This window comes from Saccopteryx bilineata, chromosome 1 (assembly GCF_036850765.1).
Source record: "Saccopteryx bilineata isolate mSacBil1 chromosome 1, mSacBil1_pri_phased_curated, whole genome shotgun sequence".
In the NCBI taxonomy this organism is placed as follows: Eukaryota; Metazoa; Chordata; class Mammalia; order Chiroptera; family Emballonuridae; genus Saccopteryx; species Saccopteryx bilineata.
Genome location: NC_089490.1, coordinates 284,487,183 through 284,513,557, shown reverse-complemented (window position 1 = coordinate 284,513,557; position 26,375 = coordinate 284,487,183). Strand labels below are relative to the sequence as shown.

The window sequence follows — 26,375 nt, the reverse complement described above, 5'->3', positions numbered from 1 at the left end:
ACAGGTCCTGTTTTCTTATCCATGCAGTTACCCTATGTCTTTTGATTGGATCATTTAATCCATTTACATTTAAGGTTATTATTGATATATAGTTGTTTATTGCCATTTTATTCTTTAAAGCTGTATTCCTCTTTTGCTATATTTTTTCCCCACTTTAGTCTGTTTACAACAGGCCCCTTAACATTTCCTGTAGCATTGGTTTGGTTGTAATAAATTCCTTGAGGTTTTTTTGTCTGGGAAGCTTTTTATTTCTTCTTCAATTTTAAATGATAGCCTTGCTGGATAAAGTAGTCTTGATTGTAGGTTCTTGTTCTGTATTACTTTGAATATTTCTTGCCATTCCCTTCTGGCCTCAAGTGTTTCTGTTGAAAAGTCAGATGTCATCCTTATGGGGGCTCCTTTGTAGGTGATAGCCTTTTTTCTCTAGCAGCTTTTTATATTTTCTCTTTATCACTTAGCTTTGGTATTTTAATTATGATGTATCTTGGTGTAGGTTTCTTTGGGTTTCTCTTTAATGGAGTTCTCTTTGCTTCTTGAACTTGTGAGAGTATTTCCTGCATTAATTGAGGGAAGTTTTCAGCTATGATATGCTTGAACAAAGTCTCTATCCTTTGTTCTTCCTCTTCTTCAGGAACCCCTATGATGTGGATGTTATTTCTCTTCATGTTGTCACAGAGCTCTCTTAGAGTTTCCTCAGACTTTTTGAGTCTCTTTTCTTTTTTCTGCTCTGCTTCCATGCCTTCGTTCAACTTGTCCTCCAACTCACTGATTTGATCCTCACCTCCATCCATTCTGTTTTTTTTAATTCCTTCCATTGTGGTCTTCATTTCTGATATTGTATTTGTCATCTCCGACTGATTCTTTTTTAAAATTTCAATGTCCTTTTTTATACTTGCTATTTCTTTAGGTGTTTATAATGACCATCTATTGTTGCTCTAAGATCCCTAAGCATCCTTACAATCATTATTTTAAACTCTGCATCTGGAAGTTTGGTTATTTCCATGTCATTCAGTTCATTTCCTGGAGGTTTCTCTTGGGGTTTCATTTGGATTGTACTTCTCTGTCTTTTCATTATGTCTGTGTGTTTGGGTGTATTGTTTGTAGAGCTGGTTGAGTCTAGGCCTGGTGTTGTCTGCCTCCAGTTTTCAGTTGTGTTATTTCTAGCAAGAAATGCAGATTAAAGTCAGAAATCAAAAAGGGAAGAAACGTTTCTGGTAGTCCTTGGCAAGTTGGTCATTTGTTAGGAAACAACTGCTCTGGAGCTTGATGTGATCATAGAGGCATTTTTCAGTTAGGTGAGCAATCAGTGCTTTAGATCAGGTGTAGTCAACCTTTTTATACCTACCGCCCACTTTTGTATCTCTGTTAGTAGTAAAATTTTCTAACTGCCCACCAGTTCTACAGTAATGGTGATTTATAAAGTAGGGAAGTAACTTTATAAAATTTATAAAGCAGAGTTACAGCAAGTTAAAGCATATAATAATAATTACTTGCCAAGTACTTTATGTCAGATTTTCACTAAGTTTGGCAGAATAAATCTTTATAAAACAACTTACTATAGTTAAATCTGTCTTTTTATTTATTTTTCCTGGTGGGTGGTGCTCCGCTACCACCCACCAGGAAAGCTAGAATACCCACTAGTGGGCAGTAGGGACCAGGTTGACTATCACTGCTTTAGATACAAAAAATGGCAACAGTTTGTATTGTTCAATGAAGCAAGTGCTCTTTGCAAATCAAACACAAACCACTGTTGTCATTGCTTTAGTTGTTCTAATGTGAGGTTTAGATTTTAATCGTTGAAGAAATTAATCAGATCTTTTGTTTAAATTTATTTCTGATCCATAAAAGGAAAGTATTTTTTTAATATACTTTCAATATCCACACTTAAGTGTCCCTTTTATTACTGGCTGGTCAAAAAAAAAACTGGACCTTTTATAATAAATTATTTAAGTAGATTATATTCTTCAGTGGATACATTAGAACAGGTTTTTGAATGATGGTGATGAGATATCCTTGAAAAATTTAAAATACTAAGGAAAAAAAACTGTCCTGTTAGAAAGGTTTTAGAAATATTTTTTATCTCGTAAAAGATATCTGTATATTTTTGTCTCCTTGTCTAATTTCAACCAAAAACATGGTTTCCCACTAAATAAGTTATAGCTATTTTCTCAGATTTTTTTTAATTTTGGAGTCTTACTTTGTCTCATATTCTAAATCATATACCTTATACATATGAACCACTTTCACATGATGTTATTTTATTTTTTTGAAAAACTGTTTATCCAGAAAAGCTTATTTTACTATGTATGTATGTTAAAGTTTATTGCTAAACTACAAAGGTACTGATTAGTCATGTTTCGTTGATCAAATATGGAAGGCATGCGTAAACTTTGGACCATTTAAAACTAATTTCCCCCCTGGGACATTTGAAGGTATACAGAAAGAGTTCTTGCCCCATGGCCCTTGACTCACTGCAGGTTTAGATTGTTCATTCAGTAGAAGGAAGGGAGAACATCTTATATTATCTAGCCACTCAAGCTAATGTAATATCCATCTGACAGTGCTATCCCCCTTCATTGATGGGTGTCTGGGGGCAGGTCACTTAAGGCAAAATTAAGGACAGGCTGAACCTTAACACCTTCTACTGATATCGTCATCTTATTTGACTGACTTTTTTCTTAAACCCCTCTGTACCCAATATTGGGGGAAACAGGTGGCTTAATGAACTCCTGGAAACGCCGCTGGTGCGTCCTCAAGGATGAGACCTTCCTGTGGTTCCGCTCCAAGCAGGAGGCCCTCAAGCAAGGCTGGCTCCACAAAAAAGGCGGTGGCTCCTCCACGCTGTCCAGGAGGAACTGGAAGAAGCGCTGGTTCGTCCTGCGCCAGTCCAAGCTGATGTACTTTGAAAATGACAGCGAAGAGAAACTCAAGGGCACCGTAGAAGTCCGGACGGCCAAGTAGGTTAATGAACCTTGGACATGGCCCAGTTGGGTGTTGTTTTGGGATGGCTTGATCATGTGTTGATGCCTGCAAAGCTAGCTGGTGCTAGTTCTTGGAAGCAGTGGACTGTAGTAGGTGTCGTGTGAGTCCTAATCATTCACTTAAGTGAAATGAATTATTAGAAACTAGGATAGCCCTGTCCAGATAGCTTGGTTGGTTACAACATCAACCCAAAGAACAGAGGTTGCCAGTTTGATCCTTAGTCGGGGTACATACAAGAACAGATCTATGTTTCTCTCATCTATCCCTCCCTCCCTCCTTCCCTCCCTCCCTCCCTTTCTCCCTCCTCTCTTTCTAAAATCAATCAATAAAAAATTTAAAAATAAAAAGGAAATTAGGATAATGACCTCATCTATGAATAGCTGACCTTCAGTGATTACATTCAAACATCTAGCTCTCATTTGTAAGGTGCTGATGGCCATATAACTAGTCCATTGGAGATGTGATTGGTTGTTTTCACGAATAATGGTTTGAATGTTGAATGACTGGTTGAGAATCTTTTTTTTTTTTTTTTCTTTCATTCTTCTGAAGCTGGAAACAGGGAGAGACAGTCAGACAGACTCCCGCATGCGCCCGACCGGGATCCACCCGGCACGCCCACCAGGGGCGAAGCTCTGCCCACCAGGGGGCGATGCTCTGCCCATCCTGGGCGTCACCATGTTGCGACCAGAGCCACTCTAGCGCCTGAGGCAGAGGCCACAGAGCCATCCCCAGCGCCCGGGCCATCTTTGCTCCAATGGAGCCTTGACTGCGGGAGGGGAAGAGAGAGACGGAGAGGAAAGCGCGGCGGAGGGGTGGAGAAGCAAATGGGCGCTTCTCCTGTGTACCCTGGCCGGGAATCGAACCCGGGTCCTCCGCACGCTAGGCCGACGCTCTACCGCTGAGCCAACTGGCCAGGGCGACTGGTTGAGAATCTTATTATCATCCTTTTATGGATCAAAATACCACTTTTAATTCTTACACACTCCTAGCTGTAACAACAGATTGGTACATTAGGAACTGACTGCCAATCTGGAGGTGTTTTTGTTTTGTTTTGCTTTGTCTTGTTTTTAGAGATACAGTTGACACATGACATTATATTAGTTTCAGATGTACAGATGGAAATTTGGTATTTGTGTATACTGCAAAATAATGATCACCATGCAGTTACACTGTATTCCCCCGTGGCTAAAAATTTTAAGATCTTTCTTAGTAACTTTCAAATATGCAACACAGTATTATTGATTATAGCCCTCGTGTTGTGCATTACATCCCCGTGATTTATTTATTTTATAACAGAGAATTTGTGCCTTTTAACCACCTTTACCGATTATTTTTGTACTTGTTGATCACCCTCCACCCATGAGGTATATTTTGAAATGAATCATTTTTCTTCTACTGATGTTGGCTATATAGCCATCTGCATTCTCAGCAGTGAGAGAAACAAAACTAGTCTTTGAACCCAACATGACTCCTTTTGCTGTAATACTGTTATAGAAACAAAACATTTGAGGACCAGTTATTTTTGTTCAAAATTAAGTAAGGTTTTCAGAAAATTGTTGGAATTAGGGGCAGCTGGATGCTCGATACTAAGCATCAAACTTGTTTTGACATAATCTGTAGCCATGCTCCTCTCTTCTTGAGCACATGTATGTAGGAAACTGGTAAGATAAGCTTTGAGAGATCTAATGAACTCCTGAAACCATGAGACCTAAAAATGACATTGATTTTATTCAACCAACACAATCAACTTTAGGAAATTATTCATTAAAAAGTAGAAAGTTGGGGCCCTGGCTGGTTGGCTCAGCGGTAGAGCGTCGGCCTGGCGTGCGGGGGACCCGGGTTCGATTTCCGGCCAGGGCACATAGGAGAAGCGCTCATCTGGTTCTCCACTCCCCCCTCCTTCCTCTCTGTCTCTCTCTTCCCCTCCCGCAGCCAAGGCTCCATTGGAGCAAAGATGGCCCGGGCGCTGGGGATGGCTCCTTGGCCTCTGCCCCAGGCGCTAGAGTGGCTCTGGTCGCAGCAGAGCAACGCCCCGGAGGGGCAGAGCATCGCCCCTGGTGGGCAGAGCTTCGCCCCTGGTGGGCATGCCGGGTGGATCCCGGTCGGGCGCATGCGGGAGTCTGTCTGACTGTCTCTCCCCGTTTCCAGCTTCAGAAAAAAAAAAAAAAAAGTAGAAAGTTAAACAAGGAGAGAGAGGTATTTTCCATATTTATAGGCAAATAACGAAGAGCAGATGGCAGAGTATTGGACTTTTCTGGGCTGGTTTTGTGGTTGGTTCATTTTTGGAGCCCATGCTTTCTCTGTAAGAGTGAGTTTGGGGGGATTTGAATCTGAATCCCTCACAAAGTTTTCACAGATGACACAGCTCTTTGCCCCACGCAGTCTTCCCTCAGCCCAGGAGACCAGGTAGTCCTCTTTATTTACCCCACGGGGGCAGGGCAGAGACTGGGAGAGCACATGTGAGGTGTGAGTCGTGGTGTTCAATTACACTAGTGTATATTGATGTATGTTCCTTTCACAGCTCACTCTGCTGCTTAATAAAGCCTATTCTTCAGGTGCTTTACAGAAATTTTAGAGTGAAGGAGACGTTAGCTCTTAGCCATTTCTACCATGTCTCTAGAGGAAAGGCAATGAGTTATTAGGGTTTCACCACATTAAGATTTTTTCACCTGATTAGGCGGTGGCGTGGATAGAGCACCAGCCTGGGACATTGAGGACTGAGGTTCGAAACCCCAGGGTTGCCAGCTTGAGCACCAGGTCACTGGCTTGTGCATGGGATCATAGACATGACCCCAAGGTCTCTGGTTTGAGCAAGGGGTCACTGGCTCAGCTGAGCCCACACTCAGGCACATATATATATGAGAAAGCAATCAATGAACAGCTAAGGTGCCGCAACTATGAGTTGGTGCTTCTCATCTCTCTCCCTTCCTGCCTTTCTGTTTCTTTCTCTCCAGCAGAAAAAAATTTTAATTAAGGTTAAATTTAAGAATTTTTATTTTGTATTTCAAAATATTTAATTATAGAAAATTTCAATCACATGCAAGAGTAGGTAGAAGAATGTAATGAAATCTGTGGACTCACTACCCAGCTTTTAGCAGTTACCCACCATGGCCCTAGTGTTTCATTCATAACTCCACCCACACTGCTCCCGTACAAACCACATTCTTTAAAGCAAGTCCTGACATCATATAATGTCATCTGTAAATATTTTAATATACACTTGAAGATTAAGACTCTCTTAATATATAACCACAATGTTGTTATAACATTTTAAAAACTAATATTAACTCCTTATCATCCAAACTCAAATCATTGTTTAAATTTTTCCACTTGTCTTGTAAATGCAGGTGCTCATATTCTTACTGGTTTGGGCTGGTTTATTTCTTTACATCAGAATCCCAATAGGGTTCGTAATTTTTAAGTCAGTTGACAGATCTCTCAAGTCCCTTAATTTATAAATTCCCCCTTTTCTCCCGTTACTATCTACTATTGAAGATGCTGCTTCATTTATCTTGTAGCTTCCAGACTACATTTATTGTTTCCTATGGTCCTGATAACATCATCTCACCCCCAAGGAAGCTTTCTACAGATGCAAGCCCCTGGGTCCCACCCACAGAGAGCCCCCCGCCTGTGTTTCTGAACATTCCCTGGGGGTCAGAACCGTGGCCTGATAGCAGATCACAGTCTTACCCCCTCAACACACAGGCTACTGACTGAGTTTCTGGGAGGCAGAGGCTAGTCCGGGTGAGCTGGGCTGCGCAGCTGTACGTGGGGATGATGATCTGCTCTAGGCGCTCCGTTACCAGGGACTTGGTTGGTCCCTCTTCGTTGCTCCCCTCTCCCCTGCCACTCGGAGAAGGCATCCCAGACCGCTCTATAAAGTCACATCATTTTATTTTTTTGTTTAATAATTTTATCGTCTCAGTAATTCTAGCCATAAGATTATGCATTCATTTTTCTAACCGGTTAGACTATTAAGTTTTGTAGGTGTAAAGTTAAGGCTTAACTGTGAACAGGTGTACTGTTTCACTTGTCAAAGCAAGCCGGCTTTATCCCCAAGATCCTTCATCAAATACCAATCTCTGCTCTGCTGGCGTTTTGTCTGGATGTTGTTAACTCGGTCCATCGACTTTAAACCTCCAGGGTTGTTTTAGAGAGTGTTGGGATAAGACTCAGATGCTTTTGAGATCAGAAACTCAAATCCTGCTCTGCACCCCAAATCCCCAGATGGAAATAATGTGACGGTGTCAGGTTGAGCATTGCAGAGGTGTCGGCCAAAGCCTTAAACCGCCAGGGAAGCTGTGATGAGCTAGGAAAGAACTCTGCCTGACTACTACCCTGTAGAGGCCCTTCCATTGAAGAGCCGTGGGAGGAACTACAGGAAGGGTAGAGCGGAGTGAGAGCCGCTGCCCCCAGCCTTCTGGGTTGGAGCATGGCCTGGCCTGGCCAGCATGGCCCCTCTCTGCACAGGGCAGAGAAGTGTGACTCCCCCTAGAGGTCGTAATGATCTTCATCATTTCTAGAAAAAAAAAAAAGGCTGAAGTAAGTCTGATTTTTCAGTTAGTTTCCAACTCAATCATCAGTTGGGTAAAGTTGCTTTTCTCACTTATTATTAAGAATTCTGTGTTCCTGATTTGCCTTTGGTGTTTTTTTCTTTCCCCAGAGAGATAATAGATAACACCAGCAAAGAGAACGGGATTGATATCATTATGGCCGACAGGACCTTCCACCTGATCGCCGAATCCCCAGAAGATGCCAGGTGAGGCGCTGTGCTCGACCTCATCGTACCTCCATCCCTGCTGCACAGACCTGGGCGTCACCCAGATCAATCACCTCATAAGCCTGACTCTGAAAAGTTGGGCCTTTCTGTTAGGCTGGTTGAAGGACTGGGAGTCATAAGAAATCGATGCCCTTGTCTCCTGGGGAATTCTTTACTGGGCAGATCTGTCCACATGTGGCACACAGTTCAGGATTTCCAGTTCGCGCCCCTCCCACCAGACCCCTTGTCATCCCTGCTCAGGCTTTTATTGTCACCAGCAGAGTATGTAAACTGTGCAGCTGCACACAGCTGAAAGCTCCCCTTCCTCCAGAAGCTTCTGAGCTGTGAAAGGGAGCAGCCTGTGTTTGCTGAAGGATCGGAAAGGCAGGAGCAGTAGCCACTGGCTGCTTAAACAAATGGGAGTGCTCTGACCTTTGGAAGGTGTGTGAGGGCTTGGTGTTGGAGAATTCCATAAGATGGAAGAGAGTTAACATTCTGAGAATGTACTGGGTTTCAGACCATGTTCTAAAGTGCTTCCCACTACTTAGAGTCTGTAGAGTTATGTCATCCACTCTGAGCAATGCCAGAGAATACTTCTGCTTTATGAAGGTAGCATACTTTAGCCTATATTCTTCCCTTTTCAGCTCAGAAATCATTAGAATCTTCTAGTGAGTTCTCCGGGTCTTTTGTTGCCCCTGCCCTTTGAATGCTTCTGAGTTGACACAACACCATGTAAGCAGCATTAAGAGCAAAGAAAATAATTCTTCCCATGAGAAAACCTGCAGCCTTGCTGAGATCCATAAATTATGGCACAAACTGGGAAAAAAGCAAACTTGGAATTATAGCTCCATCATTCTGTCTGGGACTCCTAAGACGACATGTGATTTTTTTTTTTTTTTTTTTTTTGAGGTCCAGGGAATGCCCACAGCTTTTCAGCTGAATTACAGGCTCAACTTTCGGCAGCAGTCCTGTCTGTTTTGTGGTTCTAGTAAATTTTACACTTGGAATATTTCAGCCAAGGACTTTTCCCCCTGGCCAATGGATCACACTTCTAAAAATTCCTTTTCAGATTCCAAGGTAGTCTTAATTTAGGAGTTCAGGGTGTCACCTGCACAGATTGAAAGTGCAGCAGATTGCATTTCTGTGTGTGTGGGTGATCCCCGTGGCCCACATCCTGCATGTGTGTGTTCTTAGTGTTTAACCTTGGATACTGTTGAGCTTCCGCACGAAGCAGAGCAGTGACTGAAGTCTTTCTTGCCTTTGGGTTAACTTGAGTTAATGTAGCAAATTCACGTTAGAAGTTTCCCTCGTCTCCCTCAGCGTGTGTATGTTGAGTATTTTCAAGCTCTTGGTCACATTTTTCTCCTTCAGAATCACAGGAGATAGATTTTAGTGCTTTACTATAAGTAACTTACACTTCTCTTTACCTATAGATATTACTTTTTTACTTAAATAGCCATATGCATTAAGTACTTTCTCCTCTGCCCTACATAGTAGGAGTGTGTATAAATGTCCTTTTTTTTTAAATTACAGTTTACATTCAATATTATTTTGTATTTTAGATGTACGGCATAATGGTTAGATAATCATATACTTTACCCAGGGGTGCCCTGATATTTCTGGTACTATTAGCCCCCTATAGGAGGACGATGTCCTAGTGTCTCTTACATTTGGTACCACTCACATATTGTAGTTGCTTAATAAGCGTTGGATAAATGGGTGGATGGATGTTCATGATCACTTTCCTCAAACATATACTGAGTTTTTAGTTACGTCATGACCCTTTGTCTGCTTGGCTTTTCTGAGGTTCACATATTTTTTTTTATTATCTGATTCTGGTAAGAGTGAGAAAACCCTTCTGAAGTGAAGACAGAAGAATGCTCTGATCAAAATAAATTTCCATTTTCTACTTCAAGCAGTTGTTTCTATGTCAGCTCTCCTGTGGTTTTCTTCACTTCAGTAGAAATTCTTCCAGGTGGTTGGAAACCCCCAGCTGGGGGTGAGTAGGGAAAACAGGCTGCAAGTGGCCGTTCTGAGGAGGCACTCCTACATCATTGGCCTTCATACCGTGCAATTTACTTTTCAAAAATGGAAAGGCGCTGGTGTTCCCAGGTTTTAAATAGTATCTTCAAGAAAGCTCCTTCGTGGAAGTGTTTTGAAGTCGAACTTGAAGATTGCAATGCTCCTGCCAGTGGCTCCAAGAACTCAGCATCATTATTAAATGTCTATAAAGGTCTCTGGGACTTGGAGGAAAGGTCTCCCAGTGATCTGAAATTACAACACATGCTACTTAAAGTGCTTTGGCTGTTTCGTTTAACTTTGTTTCTTGGTAGTAGAAAACCATCATTTACTCCTGGTGTGCAGGCGGATTGAAAGCAGAGTGGCTCAGGGGACAGTCGTTTTCTTTGTGGAGAAGGGCAGTGCTGTTTTATAAATCCAGAGGTTGGCCACTGCTGACAGTCACTCTCTCCTCCCCACAGCCAGTGGTTCAGCGTGCTGAGTCAGGTCCACGCGTCCACGGACCAGGAGATTCGGGAGATGCACGATGAGCAAGCCAACCCGCAGAACGCCGTGGTGCGTGAGCATCGGTGGGGGTTGGGTGACTTCCAGAGAGGGGCGAGGGAGCTGCGAATTTCTAGACAGCCTTTTCTTAAAAACAAACAACAACAAAAAAACAGTGTTGTAATTAAAGAGGAAAACAGGAATATTTTGGTTAAAAATATAGAAAAACAGCCTAAATTACAGAAGCAGCAATAGGTTCCAGTTTTCTTGCCTCAAACCATTAAAAGAACGAAAAAACAAAAAAAAATCACAAGTTTTACTAAATCATGAGAGCTCTTTACACTTTTCTTCAAAGGCCTTGTTGAATTCTAAATTATATCTGTTGTCTCTCTATCCCAGACACATACACAGGGCCGTAAAAATCATTTTAAAAATAAAGTTTTATTTTCTCATGAGGAAAACTTAATATTAAAGTTTCTTAGCAGAATAAGTATACAATTTAATGACGGCTCATGGTCCCAATCAGAACATTTGTACTATTGAAGTTTATAAACATTCCTCACTAGGTGTTTTAAGGAAAAGATAGAAGGATTAATATATAATATTTTCTGTCCCGTCTGGAGAATGTCTGTACTCACTAAATACCTTTCTCAGATAACTATTATTTTGCAGTTAACACAACAAGGAGCCTTTGTGTCTGCTGTTTAGAGCAGGGGTCCCCAAACTTTTTACACAGGGGGCCAGTTCACTGTCCCTCAGACCGTTGGAGGGCCGGACTATAAAAAAACTGAACAAATCCCTATGCACACTACACATATCTTATTTTAAAGTAAAAAAACAAAATGGGAACAAATACAATATTTAAAATAGAGAACAAGTAAACTTAAATCAACAAACTGACCAGTATTTCAATAGGGACTATGCTCCTCTCACTGACTACCAATGAAAGAGGTGCCTCTTCCGGGTGTGCAGCGGGGGCCGGATAAATGGCCTCAGGGGGCCGCAGTTTGGGGACCCCTGGTTTAGAGGGTCATGATCTGGGAGTAGTGAGCTAAGGTGCGGGCACTTGAATGGCTCTCTCATGCTATCTCCTTTCCACTCTGTTCCAGGGCACTTTGGACGTGGGGCTGATTGACTCCGTGTGCGCCTCTGACAGTCCCGATAGGTGAGTTCAGATGGACTTTGTGTGTGTGTGTGTGTGTGTGTGTGTGTGTGTGTGTGTGTGTGTGTGTGACAGAAAAAGAGAGAGAGAGATAGAAAGAGGGACAGATAGGGACAGACAGGAAGGGAGAGAAATGAGAAGCATCAGTTCTTCATTGCGGCTCCTTATAGTACCTTCACTCGGTGCTACAGCAGAGTGAGTGACCTTGGGCTCAAGCCAGCAACTATGGGGTCATGTCTATGATCCCACGCTCAAGTTGGATGAGCCCACACTGAAGCCAGCAACGTTGGGGTTTCGAACTTGGGTCCTCTGCATCCCAGTCCAGTGCTCTTCCATTGCGCCACGGCCTGGTCAGGCTCAGATGTGACTCTTAACAAAAGTAATCGGTTACCTGTGCACACTCACAGCTCTCTCTGCTTCTGGGCCACTTTCCTGTTCACTGGGCTGTGAAAAGTCCCTGAGCTACATGTTCCCACCTGGTCAACCTCAGTAATCCAGAGTCTTTGTCTTGGTACCCAGTTTTGTATCATCTGAAGTTTCTCTCTCTGGGTCTCTTTGGAGTGCTGCAGGAGACTGTGGAAACCTGTTTTAGGCAGTCAGTTAAAAAAATGAACACGTGTCAGAAATATTCTTTATTTGGAGACAGCACAGACTCAGGATTCATGCTGGGGGAAGCTACCTATTTAGGAAAACAGTACTCCAGAAAGGGTGTAGTTCCCCTTTCTAAACTTCATAACAAATTCAGAAGATTTTGATCACAATTTATGTGTGGAGTATTGAATAAATTAAACCATATACATTTATTTTCCTTGACATTTCTACCTTATCTGTACCCTTAAAGTAGCATGCTTTTGGTTTGTGTTCTGAAGGGGAATCATCTTAGAGATGGTCTCAGAAGCCCTATCCCCGGGGACCTTTGTCTTTATCACCTCTGTTTTTCTTTGCTACTTGTGAATTCTGAGTCAGAATCAGACTGGCTCCTACCTCCAGTAACAGTTTTAGAAAGCATATAGAAGTGTATTCAAATCGACAACAAAACTAGTATCTCCTGGGCATCATTAGAGTTTTAGAGTTACCGTCCACCCCACTGTTGATGAAGGCTGTTCTTCACCATAGACCAGTTGTTTCTGGCCAGCAGCCTGCGCCTTCCTACACCTGGCTCGGGAACCTTTAACAGGTGTGTTACGTCAGTAATCAAAGCCCAGATCCTTACTCTGATGGTCGCGTTCCTACCTCACCTGTGTCTCTGTTCTCCTGATCCCTTCGCTGCAGCGGGCAGGGCGTGTGCTGAACCACGCTAAGGATTTTCCATCTCTGCTCAGGCCGTCTTGCCCTCAGCTGCCCGCCTTTCTCCTCTTCCAACTATAGAAAAATCTTTATTTTTAAGGAACACCTATTTCTTTCCATCTCCCTTCTTCTTATTCTTCCTTCTTTTCCCTTGAACTTCTGTTGCACTTTTCTACAGTGAACTTGTAAGAGAGCGTTCAGTCACTTGCTGAAGCGGTTAGATAGAGGAATTAGTATGAGCCAAGGGCCTGAGAGGCTCAAGGAATTGAGGGAGAGAAAAGGAAATTTCCATTATTCTGTTATCCCTAACTGGGAAATGAGCCTTTGTTAGATTGCTTTGAAGACATGGGCCCCGGTGCCGTTTTGCACCAGACATAATGAATTGTGTAAGATATTCCATTTACACCTGTTTATTGGTCTTCTTCTATTACTAGTGTCTTGACATTTCATTACCGACCCACAGAAATATTATCCAAGGCGGTGCCCAGCGGCAGAAAGAAACTTACTTTGGAGAGGCATCAAAACTAAATTTTCCCCCACGGTCACCTTATTTAGCCTTCCTGAGACCGAGTTGCATCTGGAAAGTTTTGCATGGAGAAATGTTTTCCCTTCCAGGGCCTTCAGAATGTGTTGCTCCAAGTTTACAGGTTAATGATGCATAAAATAAATCCTGCAGAAATGAGCAAGGTTTGCCACCCTTACCATAAAATACGGAAGCACGGCCAGTTTTTATCCCCGTGCCCCAAAGAGCCCAGCCAGAGAACGGCATTCGGTCTTGGTTCAAACAAGGGGGGGGCTCGCAGTAGTGCTAAGAGGCTCTTGCTTCCTTCTCGCCCTGTCGCTCAGGCCCAATTCATTTGTGATCATCACGGCCAACCGGGTGCTGCACTGCAACGCCGACACGCCCGAGGAGATGCACCACTGGATAACGCTGCTGCAGAGGTCCAAGGGCGACACCCGCGTGGAGGGCCAGGAGTTCATCGTCAGAGGTGACTGCCCCCCTTGCTTTCCTTTCTCATGGATTCCTGTTTGCTTTGGCATGGAGATCTGCAGTGCTTCCATTTGACGGGCTTTTCCAAGTCATTTTGACTTTTTAAGTTGCTAAAAATATGGAATAGGGAATGATCGTGGTCATTCCTAGCAAGTCTGTAGGAATATGACCCACGTGTAAGCATCACGCAAATTATGACCTGGTATCTGGTATTTCTCTGTATGGTTTTTGATTTGCACTTGAATCTTCCTCTCAGGATGGTTACACAAAGAAGTCAAAAACAGCCCAAAGATGTCCTCGCTGAAACTGAAAAAGCGGTGGTTTGTGCTAACCCACAATTCCTTGGATTACTACAAGAGCTCGGAGAAGAATGCTCTGAAATTGGGCACCCTGGTCCTCAATAGCCTCTGCTCGGTAGTCCCTCCGGATGAGAAGGTTTTCAAAGAGACAGGTAACCAGGGCCACGTGCCCATGGCAAACTGGGCCCAAAACAGCGTGCATCAAATCACAAAGAGTGGGTCTGCTTCGAGCAAAGAAATGAGGTTTCTAATAAGTGTGTGCACCTCTCTCCTCAAAAAGAAGTTCTTTTCTGGTTGGCTGATCTTCTGAGGCTGTCTGTGGTTATTTATATCAGCACTTACTGTTTAAATCATAGCAGCAGTTTTCAACTAGTGTACAGCAAGAACTTTTAAAACACTCAATAACCTGACTCTTGGCCCTGGCCAGCTAGCTAACTCAGTGGTAGAGCGTCAGCCCAGTGTGTGGAAGTCCTGGGTTTGATTCCCGGTCTGGGCACAGAGGGGAAGCGCCCATTTGCTTCTCCACCCTTCCCCCTCTACTTTCTCTCTCTCTCTCTCTCTCTTCCCCTCCTACAGGCAAGGCTCCATTGGAGCAAAGTTGGCCCAGGTGCTGACGATAGCTCCATGGCCTCCACCTCAGGTGCTAGAATGGCCTCAGAGGAGCAACGCCCCAGATAGGCAGAGCATCGCCCCCTGGTGGGCATGCCGGGTGGATCCTGGTCAGGTGCATGTGGAAGTCTGTGTCTCTGCCTTCCCTGCTTCTTACTTCAGGAAAATATAATAATAATAATAATAATAATAATAATAACCTTACTCTTTAGTTGGAATGTGTTGACCTCTTTTCCCTTAGATTGTTAAATTAAAAAAAAAAAAAGTATACAGTCCATACAATGGCCGTCTTGTGTGAATGAATCAAAATTATGCCCCTTTTTTGTCAGATTGGCAAAAAAGTACATTTTTTTTAGTGTGCTGCAGAATGTTAGTAATTAGTTTAGGTGTTCCAGGAGATGAAAAGGGTTAAAATGGCCAGACCACGTAAATTGGTCTTGATTTATTGAGTTGCAGCAGAAAGAGTCTTCTAAGGACAATAACATGTAAACAGACAATTGTCCTACAAGAATCTTTACTTTTCTATGCTTATGTTTCATCTTTTTCATCATTGTACCAGGAGAGTCATAACGCAACCTAAAAATGAGAAATCCTGTCCATGAGTGTAACTTAAATAAAGAGTGTAGGTTAGGCCCTGGCCGGTTGGCTCAGCAGTAGAGCGTCGGCCTGGCGTGCGGGGGACCCGGGTTCGATTCCCAGCCAGGGCACATAGGGGAAGCGCCCATTTGCTTCTCCACCCCCCCCCCCTTCCTCTCTGTCTCTCTCTTCCCCTCCCGCAGCCAAGGCTCCATTGGAGCAAAGATGGCCCGGGTGCTGGGGATGGCTCCTTGGCCTCTGCCCCAGGTGCTAGAGTGGCTCTGGTCGCGACAGAGCGACGCCCCGGAGGGCAGAGCATTGCCCCCTGGTGGGCAGAGCGTCGCCCCTGGTGGGTGTGCCGGGTGGATCCCGGTCGGGTGCATGCGGGAGTCTGTCTGACTGTCTCTCCCCATTTCCAGCTTCAGAAAAATACCCCCCCCAAAAAAAGAGTGTAGGTTAGTTTTTGTTTCTTTTCAGTGTTACAAAAGATGTCTCGATGTATTTTGATTTTTGCTGCTGGTTGTGATTTTGTGCTTTTTAAAAAAAACATAGCTATTCCATTTAAAAAAAGATTTGTATGTTTTTAATGTAGTTACTCTATTCCAAATTATAGTTTGTTTTGGACACATAAAGTGCTTACTTCGTGTAAGTGTTTTCAGGGGAGAGTCTAAGAAAGGAAGAGGAGCAGCAGGAAGGGAGAAGGAGGAGGCTGTGGGCAGTTTTCACTCTCGCCCCAGAGCCTTGAAAGGGACTGGAGTTTCCTTCCACCTGTTGTTCTTCCAGTGCAAATGTTACAATTTATACATTTAATTCTGGGTGTATTATTTTAGATTTGTCTTTCTCTCTCAACTGGAAACTCCTCATGTCTTTTGGGTACCTCGACACCCAGTGCCGAGTGAGGCACCCGTACAGATTCAGCAAGTATTTATTGAGTTAAGTAACTGAAGGGGCTCAAGTAGAGATAACAGAGGCTTTGACGGGGCTGGACTCCTGGGACTCTGGTACAAGAACGTTGCCTTGGTCCAGAGGTTAATGCTGACGTGTGTGTGATGCATCTGTTACAGGCTACTGGAATGTCACCGTGTATGGACGCAAGCACTGCTATAGGCTGTACACTAAGCTGCTCAACGAGGCCACCAGGTGGTCCAGTGCCATTCAAAATGTGACCGACACCAAGGCCCCCATTGACACCCCCACCCAACAGCTGATTCAGGACATCAAGGTAAGATGGCTCCAGGCTCACTGGAGTGGTTCATAGCAGCTCCTATGCCACACTTGGCACACCAAGGTGTCAACATTAGTCACACTCCTTTTTGTTCTGTCATCAAAACTTAACTTTTATTAAATTTATTGTGTGTGATTCCTGCTGTTAAGAATCTGAATGCAAGATTTTAGCTGAAATTTTATACAAAAATATTTTATCTCTCGGGAGGTATTTGATGTTGCTGCTGAGGCAGACCCGATTGTTGGGTTCTGAGGGCAGAGGGACAATGGTCTGTGGTTTGGAGTGAGGTTCCCCATCACAAGGGTGGGGCATGCATTGCATTGGTGATGACATGCTATGCCAAAGGTCCGACTTCAGCCCTGGGAAGGAGGACCTTCGGGGTGTAACAAAATAACTTTACTCTTGACTATGTATAGTTTCTAGACTGCACAGGTGGATTCACAAAGGGCCCAGATTGGTTTAGAAAACTTGGAATCTGTACCAAGGGCCTCCAAACTCACAAACCAACATTGAGCATGTTAAATTGTAATTTCCTGTTTCTGAAGATGAGTTGCTCAATGTGTGTTGAATGAACAAACTTACAATTAAATGGCAGTCGAGCACGAGGATTACTGCACTCATTTTCCAGGAAGGGAAACGGACGTGAGATGTTCTGGTTGCAGAGCTACCTTGCTGGTCGGTGCCTGATGCAGAACAGGGCCAAAGGAGTTTTTTTCCCTGCTGTTCCTCCATGTTATCCATGCAGACAGATTCCCAATACAAAGGAAAGAGCTGGAGCTGATTCCAGATGGTAGTGAGACAGGTATTTACTGATGTGCATCAAAGGACATCAGCTAATTGGATCCTGAAGGCAGACTCGTCCTTTGCAAAAGTGGGGAAGAGTCTTATAGGTCAGTAGTATGTAATTTCCCACCAAGTTCAAGTTGGTCCCTTGAAGCCAAAGTGATGTTTTCTGGGAATTTGAAGCTAAATTCCACCGAGTAACTCATTCTACAGGACTGTAAAGCTTTCCAGGAACCCAGGGCGCTGGGTGCTAATAATTTTATTTCTAGCCTTCAAAATATTTTTTTGAAGCTTTCTTTTGAAATAGGAGTAAAAAGGCCCTGGCCGGTTTGCTCAGTGGTAGAGCATTGACCTAGCATGCAGGAGTCCCAGGTTCAATTCCCAGCCAGGGCACACAAGTGCCCATCTGCTTCTCCACCCCTCCCCCTCTCCTTCCTCTCTGTCTCTCTCTTCCCCTCCCGTAGCCAAGGCTCCATTAGAACAAAGTTGGCCTGGGCGCTGGGGATGGCTCTATGGTCTCTGCCTCAGGCGCTAGAATGGCTTTGGTTGCAACAGAGCGACGCCCCAGATGGGCAGAGCATCGCCCCCTGGTGGGCATGCCTGGTGGATCCCAGTCAGGCGCATGCGGGAATCTGTCTGACTGCCTCTCTGTTTCCAGCTTCAGAAAAATAAAAAAATAAAAAAATAAAAAAAGAAAGAAATAGGAGTAAAAGATGCACATAGCAGCTCAGCTTTCTCTTCAAAGCCATGTCTGTTCTTACGTTCTCTAATTAATTTGAAATCATATATGAAAAGAATAATAGAATTTTTCAAAGAATGAAACAATGCCTTTCAGACAAGTTGCCCTAAATAAGTCTATACATTTTTAAGTAAAGTTTTTTTTCCTACTTTTAGTCAGATGTTATTAAAAAGGTTTTATAGTGGAAATGAAATGACCAAGATAGGGCGATTCATCGCCTCTCTTCCAACTCTTTGTCTATTTAAACTTATAAAAGTAACTGGCTTTTTCGCATCCCATAGTAACATTTTAGGGCCATCCATATACATGATGAATTTCTGTGAGAGGCTCTCTGAATTTCGGTAGTGGCAGAGCAGGCAAGCACATAGAAAGACAGTCTCACTGTACCTGTAGCATTCAGGTACAGGGAGAAGACAAAAGACAAATTAAAGAACTGGCAAAGTGGATTTTTAAATGAATTACAGATAAAAGTGCATGGTTTGGCTAAATGATTGATGGCTAAATAATTAGCAAGAGAACTTTACATTAATGTTTTAAGTAATATAATTTCAGGGGAAACTTACATAACATGGGAAAATACATGAATATGAAATTGAAGAGAAAGAGCCGTGTCAGAATAGCGTGTAATTGTGATTCATTTTCTGATATAGGTTGTGGGTTTCTTTGTGCTTGTAATTATCAATGCTGGATTTCCACCACCGTTCCTTTTGTTGGATAGCTCAGACTTTGGAAAAATATTTGTGTGTAGAACACAGATGCATATAAGTCTTTGACCATATGTTCACTTGCTTTCTGTAATGGCTCCTTTATTTTCAAGGAGAACTGGCTGAACTCGGACGTGGTGGAGCAGATTTACAAGCGGAACCCCATCCTCCGCCACACGCACCACCCCCTGCATTCCCCGCTCCTGCCCCTGCCCTACGGAGACATCAATCTCAACTGTAAGTCAGTTCAGCCTGGACTCCAGACGCTATGCTGGCTTTGTTTCCCGTCCTCTCTTTAGCTCTGGTGTCCTAGCATTTGTTCATTGTAGAGATGCAAGGCCCATTGTACTAAAGGAAAAAATTGTAAAGGGAGTCAGGAAAGGCCAGCCCTCTTGTACACTTAGAGTTGCCATAATATCCTAGAGAACATTCTTCACAGTCTTGGGGTCCCAGTTATGGAACCAGTTGGCAACAGACCAACTTTTAAGTAAGAATTTCGGACAGTAAAATAGTTGCGTTACATAACAAAACAGTGAGTTCTATGAACAGTTATGACTTATGTAGCATAACTTGCCTCTCTGTGTTTTGACAGCTTTTCCAGCTGATTCAAAGGTACAGGGACCGTGGTGGGCACTGCGACAGGAAGTAGCTGCCTGTCCTGGTCCCTTCCTCTTATCTGATCGCACTTTCTTTGCCCCCCTTGTGTGACTTGTGTTGGTTTGCTTTTCCTAGTGCTCAAGGACAAAGGCTACACCACCCTTCAGGATGAAGCCATCAAGATCTTCAATTCCCTCCAGCAGCTGGAATCCATGTCTGATCCCATCCCCATAATCCAGGGCATCCTGCAGACGGGGCACGACCTGCGCCCGCTGCGAGACGAGCTGTACTGCCAGCTCATCAAGCAGACCAACAAGGTGCCGCAGCCGGGCAGCGCGGGCAACCTGTGCAGCTGGCAGATCCTGACGTGCCTGAGCTGCACCTTCCTGCCCAGCCGGGGCATCCTCAAGTACCTCAAGTTCCACCTGAAAAGGTACGAGCTGGAGACAAGTACCGTGCGATTTCACTTACACATGGAATCCGGAAAACAAAAACAAACAAAACTGAGCCAGACTCATAGATACGGAGAACAAACTGACAGCTGTCGGAGGGGAGACTGGTCTGGGGGAGGGGGAGAGGTGAAGGGATTGAGAAGTACAGATTGGCAGTTACAGAATTGTCACGGGGACGTAACGGACAGCTAGGGAATATAGTCAAGATTATTGTGATAACTATGTACGGTGCCGGTTGGGCACCAGACTTGTGAGGGGCTCACTTTGTAAGGTATATAAATGTCCAACCAGTATGCTGTACACCTGAAACTAATGTAATATTGACGTGTACTGTAACTTAAAAATAAGTTATTTTTTATCAAGAAAATGTATGAGGCAGCCTGGGCATAGCTGTTCGCAGAGGTGGTGCACTGGGTTGTCGTTCAGATAAAGAGGACCCCGACCAGCAGGCACCAAGAGTGGGTCAGATGTGGCGGGTCGCTTAGGGAAGGCCACAGAATGAATGCAGACATCAGTGTTCTCGCTGAGCCACGTAAGGCTGTTTCAGGGACCTGGGCACTTTCAGTGTAGTATTTTTAATGTGTGGGACATTGGATGCCTTAATCACTACAATCGTAGGTAAATAAGAAAACCTCAGAACTTACTTATTCCAGATCAAACAGTGGTAGAAACAGTCTGGCTCAGGTTCTGATTAAGTATGGAAAAGCAGTTTTCATAGGACAGTGGGAGCGAGTGCTCTCCCCAGTGTAACAGCACTGTGGAGGAGAAAGCTGCTCGCCGGCAGTGTCGGCTTTGGTTTTGTTTCGTTGTTTCCGTTCTGTGTTTACACTGGACCTGCACGGGCCAAAGTGGGCTCCTGCTGGGCAGTGACTGGTGTTCACCCCCTGTGCCACGAGGTGCCTGCCCAACACCTCGAGGCGCCCAGCCACCAGCCATCCTCAGTCTAGCAATTAACACTTAGTGTTTGTCTCCTAGGATACGGGAGCAGTTTCCAGGAACTGAGATGGAAAAATATGCCCTCTTCATTTATGAATCTCTTAAGAAAACCAAATGCAGAGAGTTTGTGCCTTCCCGAGATGAACTAGAAGCTCTGATCCACAGGCAGGAGATGACGTCCATGGTGTATTGCCACGGTGGAGGCTCCTGCAAGATCACCATTAACTCCCACACCACAGCCGGGGAGGTGAGGGCGCGGCCGGCGCTGCATTCTGTTGGATGCCTAATGCCCATTTGCTTGAGTCAGGAAAGTTGCGCACAGTAAATTGGTTGTCAGGCCCAGTTGTGATTTGCATAGTACAGCTGCTCAGTAAGCACAGAAACAAACGTAACCCCAACCCAACCACATGTTTACAGAGATAAAAATATGTATTGCCTGACCAGGTGGTGGCGCAGTGGATAGAGCGACGGTCTGAGATGCAGAGGACCCAGGTTTGAGACTCCGAGGTTGCCAGCTTGAGTGTGGGATCATCTGGCTTGAGCAAAGCTCACCAGTTTGGACCCAAGGTCACTGGCTTGAGCAAGGGGTTACTCAGTCTGCTGAAGGCCTGCAGTCAAGGCACATATGAGAAAGCAATCAATGAACAACTAAGGTGCTGCAACGAAAAACTGACGATTGATGCTTCTCATCTCTCTTCGTTCCTGTCTGTCTGTCCCTATCTCTGACTCTCGCTCTGTCTCTGTAAAAGAAAAAAAAAATGTATTAAAGATAAGTAGAGACACCAAACCAAAGTTATGCCCAAATACCTGAGACAGTCCCAATTCTGCTAATCTGAGAAGCAGTTGCATATCTTATAGATGTCACGACCCTGGCTTAGGGGTATCACACCTCTGCAGTGAGGTGTTTGTATTTGCCACATGAACATCTAGAATACTGGATCAGGTGAGCACCCCTTTTTTTTTCCTTTTTAAAATTTAAGCTTAGTATTATAAAACCAACTGACTAACAGGAGCAGAGCAGTAAGATCCCAAAAACTTCTTGTGTAGAAGGAACGTCGATGGAAGTCACTATTGTTTCTTTGGAGTTCATGAATTTATCGGCTGAAACTCAGGGCTTCATTTTTCATGTTCTCTCCTCCTTGTATGGGTTTGCAAGGCGTTGGCCCAACATCTGACCCTTCCTGTGTTCTTTTTGGCAAGAAAGAGATAAAACTCGTTTCAAGAGAAGAAAAAAGGAACAGCACCTCTGAAAGTCGGGGTGACCACACACCACAGCTTTAGGAGGCTCTTTGGACCCTTATTTTTGCTGGCAGATCCCTCCGAGTCCGGAGGAAGGCATGTTCTAGAGCCATGGACTAGAACGACAGCTCCTGGAGCTGACGGGCCCGGGGGTGTCTTCCAGGTGGTGGAGAAGCTGATCCGAGGCCTGGCCATGGAGGACAGCAGGAACATGTTTGCCTTGTTCGAGTCCAGCGGGCACGTTGACAAAGCCATTGAAAGCCGGACAGTTGTAGCCGATGTGCTGGCCAAGTTTGAAAAGTAAGTTTCCTCTCCCTGAAGTGCCAGCCGATTATATAAAAGCAATCCAGAACAAGAGTTTGAGAATTTGGATTTCCATTTTTAGCTTCATTGCGCATCATTGAAGTTTATGGTACCTATGGTGAAGCTCACTTAACTTTCATCTCCGCTGGCTGATTATTTTGATTCTTAGATAAAGTCACTGTCTCAGATATGATGGAGTTTGTCCTTGTTCCTTTACTGATTCTTTCAGGACCCTGTTTTCTCGTTATCTTGAGATACCCTGATTCATAGGTTTTCGCTTGTCCTTAGCTTTGAAGTGGCGCTAGTAGATGGAAGCCGACTTAGAAACTCTTTCTCTGTTGGAACTCGAGTGGTGATCCATGAGTCTTCCATCCCCTTAGTAGCACAAAAGATAGTCCTGCTCGGTACAGACAAAACCTCAACAAATTTGTGTCCATTTCTATAACTATTATAGTTTATGTGAGGGTTGGGAATAAAGAAATAGCCTTTGTTTCTTTTCTTTCTACGGATTTAGCATAATGTTTATTTAGCTGGTACCAGTTAGACTGGGGCACTCAGAAAATACTTCTTTAGCACAGTGTACAGTTTAATTGAAAACTGCCTGTTTGTTGTGCTCAAGTGAGACCTGGATGAAAACCTGGCTTCACATCTGGTTAAGAAAAATGCACTAGGGCCTCTGATAAGCCTCACGCTTGTTCCGTGTTCTCGCTTCCTCCGCCCTCATCTCCACCCACGTGGTTCTCTGGGCATGGACAGAATCTGCATCCTTACAGGGAGCAGACCATATGGAGTCTGCTTCCTCCGGGTCAGCTAAAGCCCGTCTCTTATTTTGCTTTCTGAACCTCGACTTCTCTCCGTAGACTGGCTGTCACCTCAGAAGTGGGTGACCTCCCCTGGAAGTTCTACTTCAAACTTTACTGCTTCCTGGACACAGACAATGTGCCAAAAGACAGTGTGGAATTTGCATTCATGTTTGAACAGGTAAAGGGAACTTTTAGAAACAGATTCCTTTGTCAGAGAGCAGGGACGAAAGCCGTTAATATAGTACTGTCCCTGTAAGTTAACTGCTAGTCCTTAGGCGTTACGCACAGCAGTCAATTTCCAAGCATGGACGGGCCAGAGGGGGTGGCTGCTTGCATTTGCTTGTAGAGTAAAAGTTACGCACATTTTATTTGAACCCCTGTGCAATGAACTGTTCTACTTGTGCAGAGAGGGACAGTGAGGGATAACATTTACGTGTGAGATGGTATCTGTGCTAGGGAGAAATTTAAAACAGCAAAGTGGGGTCAGGGTACCATTTTTAGATAAGGTGACATTTGAGAGAAATTCTGATGGAGGAAGGGAGTGATCCAGGCAGACATCCTGGGTATGCCCCTAAAGCCGCTGCCCGCCTCCTTTCAGGCCCACGAAGCTGTCATCCACGGCCACTACCCGGCCCCTGAAGAGAACCTCCAGGTGCTCGCAGCCCTGCGGCTGCAATTCCTGCAGGGGGACTACTCGCTGCACATGGCTGTCCCCCCCCTCGAAGAGGTGTACTCCCTGCAGCGGCTCAAGGCCCGCATCAGCCAGTCCACTAAAAGCTTCACCCCATGCGAGCGGCTGGAGAAGAGGCGGACGAGCTTCCTGGAGGGGACCCTGAGGCGCAGCTTCCGGACGGGCCCCGTGGTTCGGCAGAAGGCCGAGGAAGAGCAGATGCTGGATATGTGGATCAAGGAAGAAGTCTCCTCTGCTCGGGCCAGTATCATCGACAAGTGGAAGAAGTTTCAGGGAATAAGCCAGGAGCAGGCCATGGCCAAGTACATGGCCTTGATCAAGGAGTGGCCTGGTTACGGGTCAACGCTCTTCGATGTGGAGGTGAGACCGACTGGCTGCTGCTTCAGGGACCGGGTTCTGTCCGAGAGTGTAATCAGTGCCACCATGGCCAGGTTCATACGGAGGGAGGATGGGACAAAACTCTGCTGTCTTTTACCCTCTTTTTTGTTAGAGTCCCAAAAATATTACCCTTAATATATCCACCCACCAAAGGCTTTTCTTCTTTCTTTATAGTAAATGATTTTTTAATATTTGGAATAAGTAAAAAATTAAGATGTCGCCTATTCTGAATAGCTTCTACTTTTTTATATGGAAGCTATAGATCCAATTGAAAGTGCCGCTAAATTCTGCATTATTTTTTTTTTATTTAGTTTTTAGAACTATGAACGCAAACTTAGAAACTTTGGATATACTTGGATTTTGCATTTATATTTTAGCTCATGACTATTTGCAGGAAAGAATTTTTGTTTCATAATTGAAATTTACCATTAATATCAACCCAGTGTGGATTCATACCATTTTCTCTTTTGTTAAAGTAAACCATTTACTGAAAGAAAATCTTACTATTGGTTTAGATCCAGGCTTGGCCAACTTCATTCTGAGGGCCAAACCATGCCTGCCTCTTTTTTTAAATAAAGTTTCATTGGCACGCAGCACTGCTTTTACATTAAAGTGGCAGGACTGAGTAGCTGTGGCAGAGATCGCCTAGCCTACAAAGCCCAAAATACTTACTGTTTGTTCCTTAACATAAACTTACTAGCCCTGGGTCTAGATGAGCTTCCATTTTTCTTATCACAGTTATTCAGCATGTTATCTGATGACCTTTAAATGTGAGGCTCTATAAAAATCTTAAGTATTAATTTTATAATCCAAGATCTCTTCCTGGCTTTTCACTGGACACTATCTCTGGTTGGTTGGTTGGTTGATTCAGTTATGTTGGTTTTTATGTATAAATCAAATACTTTTCCACGTGCCTCTTCTCAGTGTCACTAATGTTTCTCCTCCTGTTTATACTGGTTCAGATCAGCCACATATTATTATCCCCATATCAGGGCTCCTGTTTTCCCCCACTGATCCGTGCAGGAAAGTCTGTCATTAAACCAGTAAGATGGGCCACTGCACACACAGCAGGTCAACTGCTGCTGCTTCTCAAGAGACGTGCTGTTGTTCACAAGGAGCCCAAACTGCTCAGCACAGAGAGAGTTACAGAATTCTCCTCTGTGATCCCAGATTTTGTGTTTGATGGATAATCGTCAAAGGATTGGAGGCAGAACTAGAGCAGGAAGCATGGCCCGGGCTCAGGTGCTTGGTTTGCTGGGGGTTATGGTCAGGTTCCTCAGCTGTGGCCGCCTCCATGTAGTTCAGGTGACCCCTAGTGTGGTGACATCCAGAGGTGGAGAGTCAGAGCAAGGTGTTGGGAATAACCGATTAGAAGACAGCTCGAGATACCATTTCTCATGTTTCCGTTCCCTGGCGTAAGTGTGCATTGAATATGTTCCGTGTTCTGTGCCAGGTGCTCCCCCAAAAGCCTGTCTTGTGTTTTCTGCTTCTCCTTGCTTCCTGATCTAACCCCAGCTCTGACTCTTGCCCACCAGTGCAAGGAAGGCGGCTTTCCCCAGGACCTCTGGCTGGGCGTCAGCGCGGACGCCGTCTCTGTCTACAAGCGCGGGGAGGGGAGACCGTTGGAAGTCTTCCAGTATGAGCACATCCTATCTTTTGGGGCCCCGCTGGCAAACACGTACAAGATCGTAGTGGATGAGAGGGAGCTGCTCTTTGAAACCAGCGAGGTAAGAGGCAAATTGTGGCCTTGGAAAAAATAAGAAAACATGCACCGTCTCCTGATGCTTTCAACCCAGTGATTTTGTTTGACTGTTTCGCGCCAAAGTACAGGAAAAGGCTGTGTGGTGGTTTCTACCCAGTGATTTTGTTTGACTGTTTCGCGGCAAAGTACAGGAAAAGGCTGTGTGATGGTTTCTACCAGCTTCGGGCTCCTCTCAGACTGAGGTCTGATAACCCCAAATGTCTGTGCCACAGAGAAATCTGGTTCCCTCAGGTCTTGCCCCTGGAGGAAAGGAAGAGAAAGAGAAATGATAAAAATGTATAGTTGGGCAGTATAGCCTTGAGAAAACAGGGCACGGCCATGGCAGAGCGTAGCAGCCGTGAGACTCGGCTCTGCAGCGGCCGTGCAGCAGGAGCGAGCAAGGGATGCGACAGGTCTTCCTGGGCAGAGCTAATTGTGGCTCACAAAACATGCCTTGAAAATGAGTACTAGCTGCTCCAAAGCTTCAAATGTAACGGTGATAATAATGATAACACAAGAAGCCTATTGCGGTCTCCACGTTGGGAGCTGCCTACCAGCAGAGGGAGGGAACGGAAATGAGTTCACACCTCTTGTCTGGCCGTTAAGTGTGGGAGAGG

At 44.5% G+C, this 26,375-nt stretch overlaps 1 protein-coding gene across 2 annotated transcripts in view; it reads left to right on the top strand.

Annotated features, from left to right (window-relative positions):
* MYO10 (myosin X) overlaps window positions 1-26,375 on the top strand; it is a 219,954-nt gene that overhangs the window by 191,306 nt on the left and 2,273 nt on the right. For both annotated transcript variants that reach the window (XM_066243997.1, XM_066244007.1), the window contains exons 26-39: window positions 2,714-2,957; window positions 7,646-7,741; window positions 10,222-10,315; window positions 11,353-11,408; window positions 13,539-13,681; window positions 13,940-14,134; window positions 16,232-16,389; window positions 18,732-18,855; window positions 19,351-19,648; window positions 20,643-20,850; window positions 22,006-22,142; window positions 23,006-23,126; window positions 23,547-23,999; window positions 25,553-25,744. In XM_066243997.1, coding sequence (XP_066100094.1) covers window positions 2,714-2,957; window positions 7,646-7,741; window positions 10,222-10,315; window positions 11,353-11,408; window positions 13,539-13,681; window positions 13,940-14,134; window positions 16,232-16,389; window positions 18,732-18,855; window positions 19,351-19,648; window positions 20,643-20,850; window positions 22,006-22,142; window positions 23,006-23,126; window positions 23,547-23,999; window positions 25,553-25,744 — 2,519 coding nt within the window. The remainder of the gene's footprint in view (window positions 1-2,713; window positions 2,958-7,645; window positions 7,742-10,221; window positions 10,316-11,352; window positions 11,409-13,538; window positions 13,682-13,939; window positions 14,135-16,231; window positions 16,390-18,731; window positions 18,856-19,350; window positions 19,649-20,642; window positions 20,851-22,005; window positions 22,143-23,005; window positions 23,127-23,546; window positions 24,000-25,552; window positions 25,745-26,375) is intronic.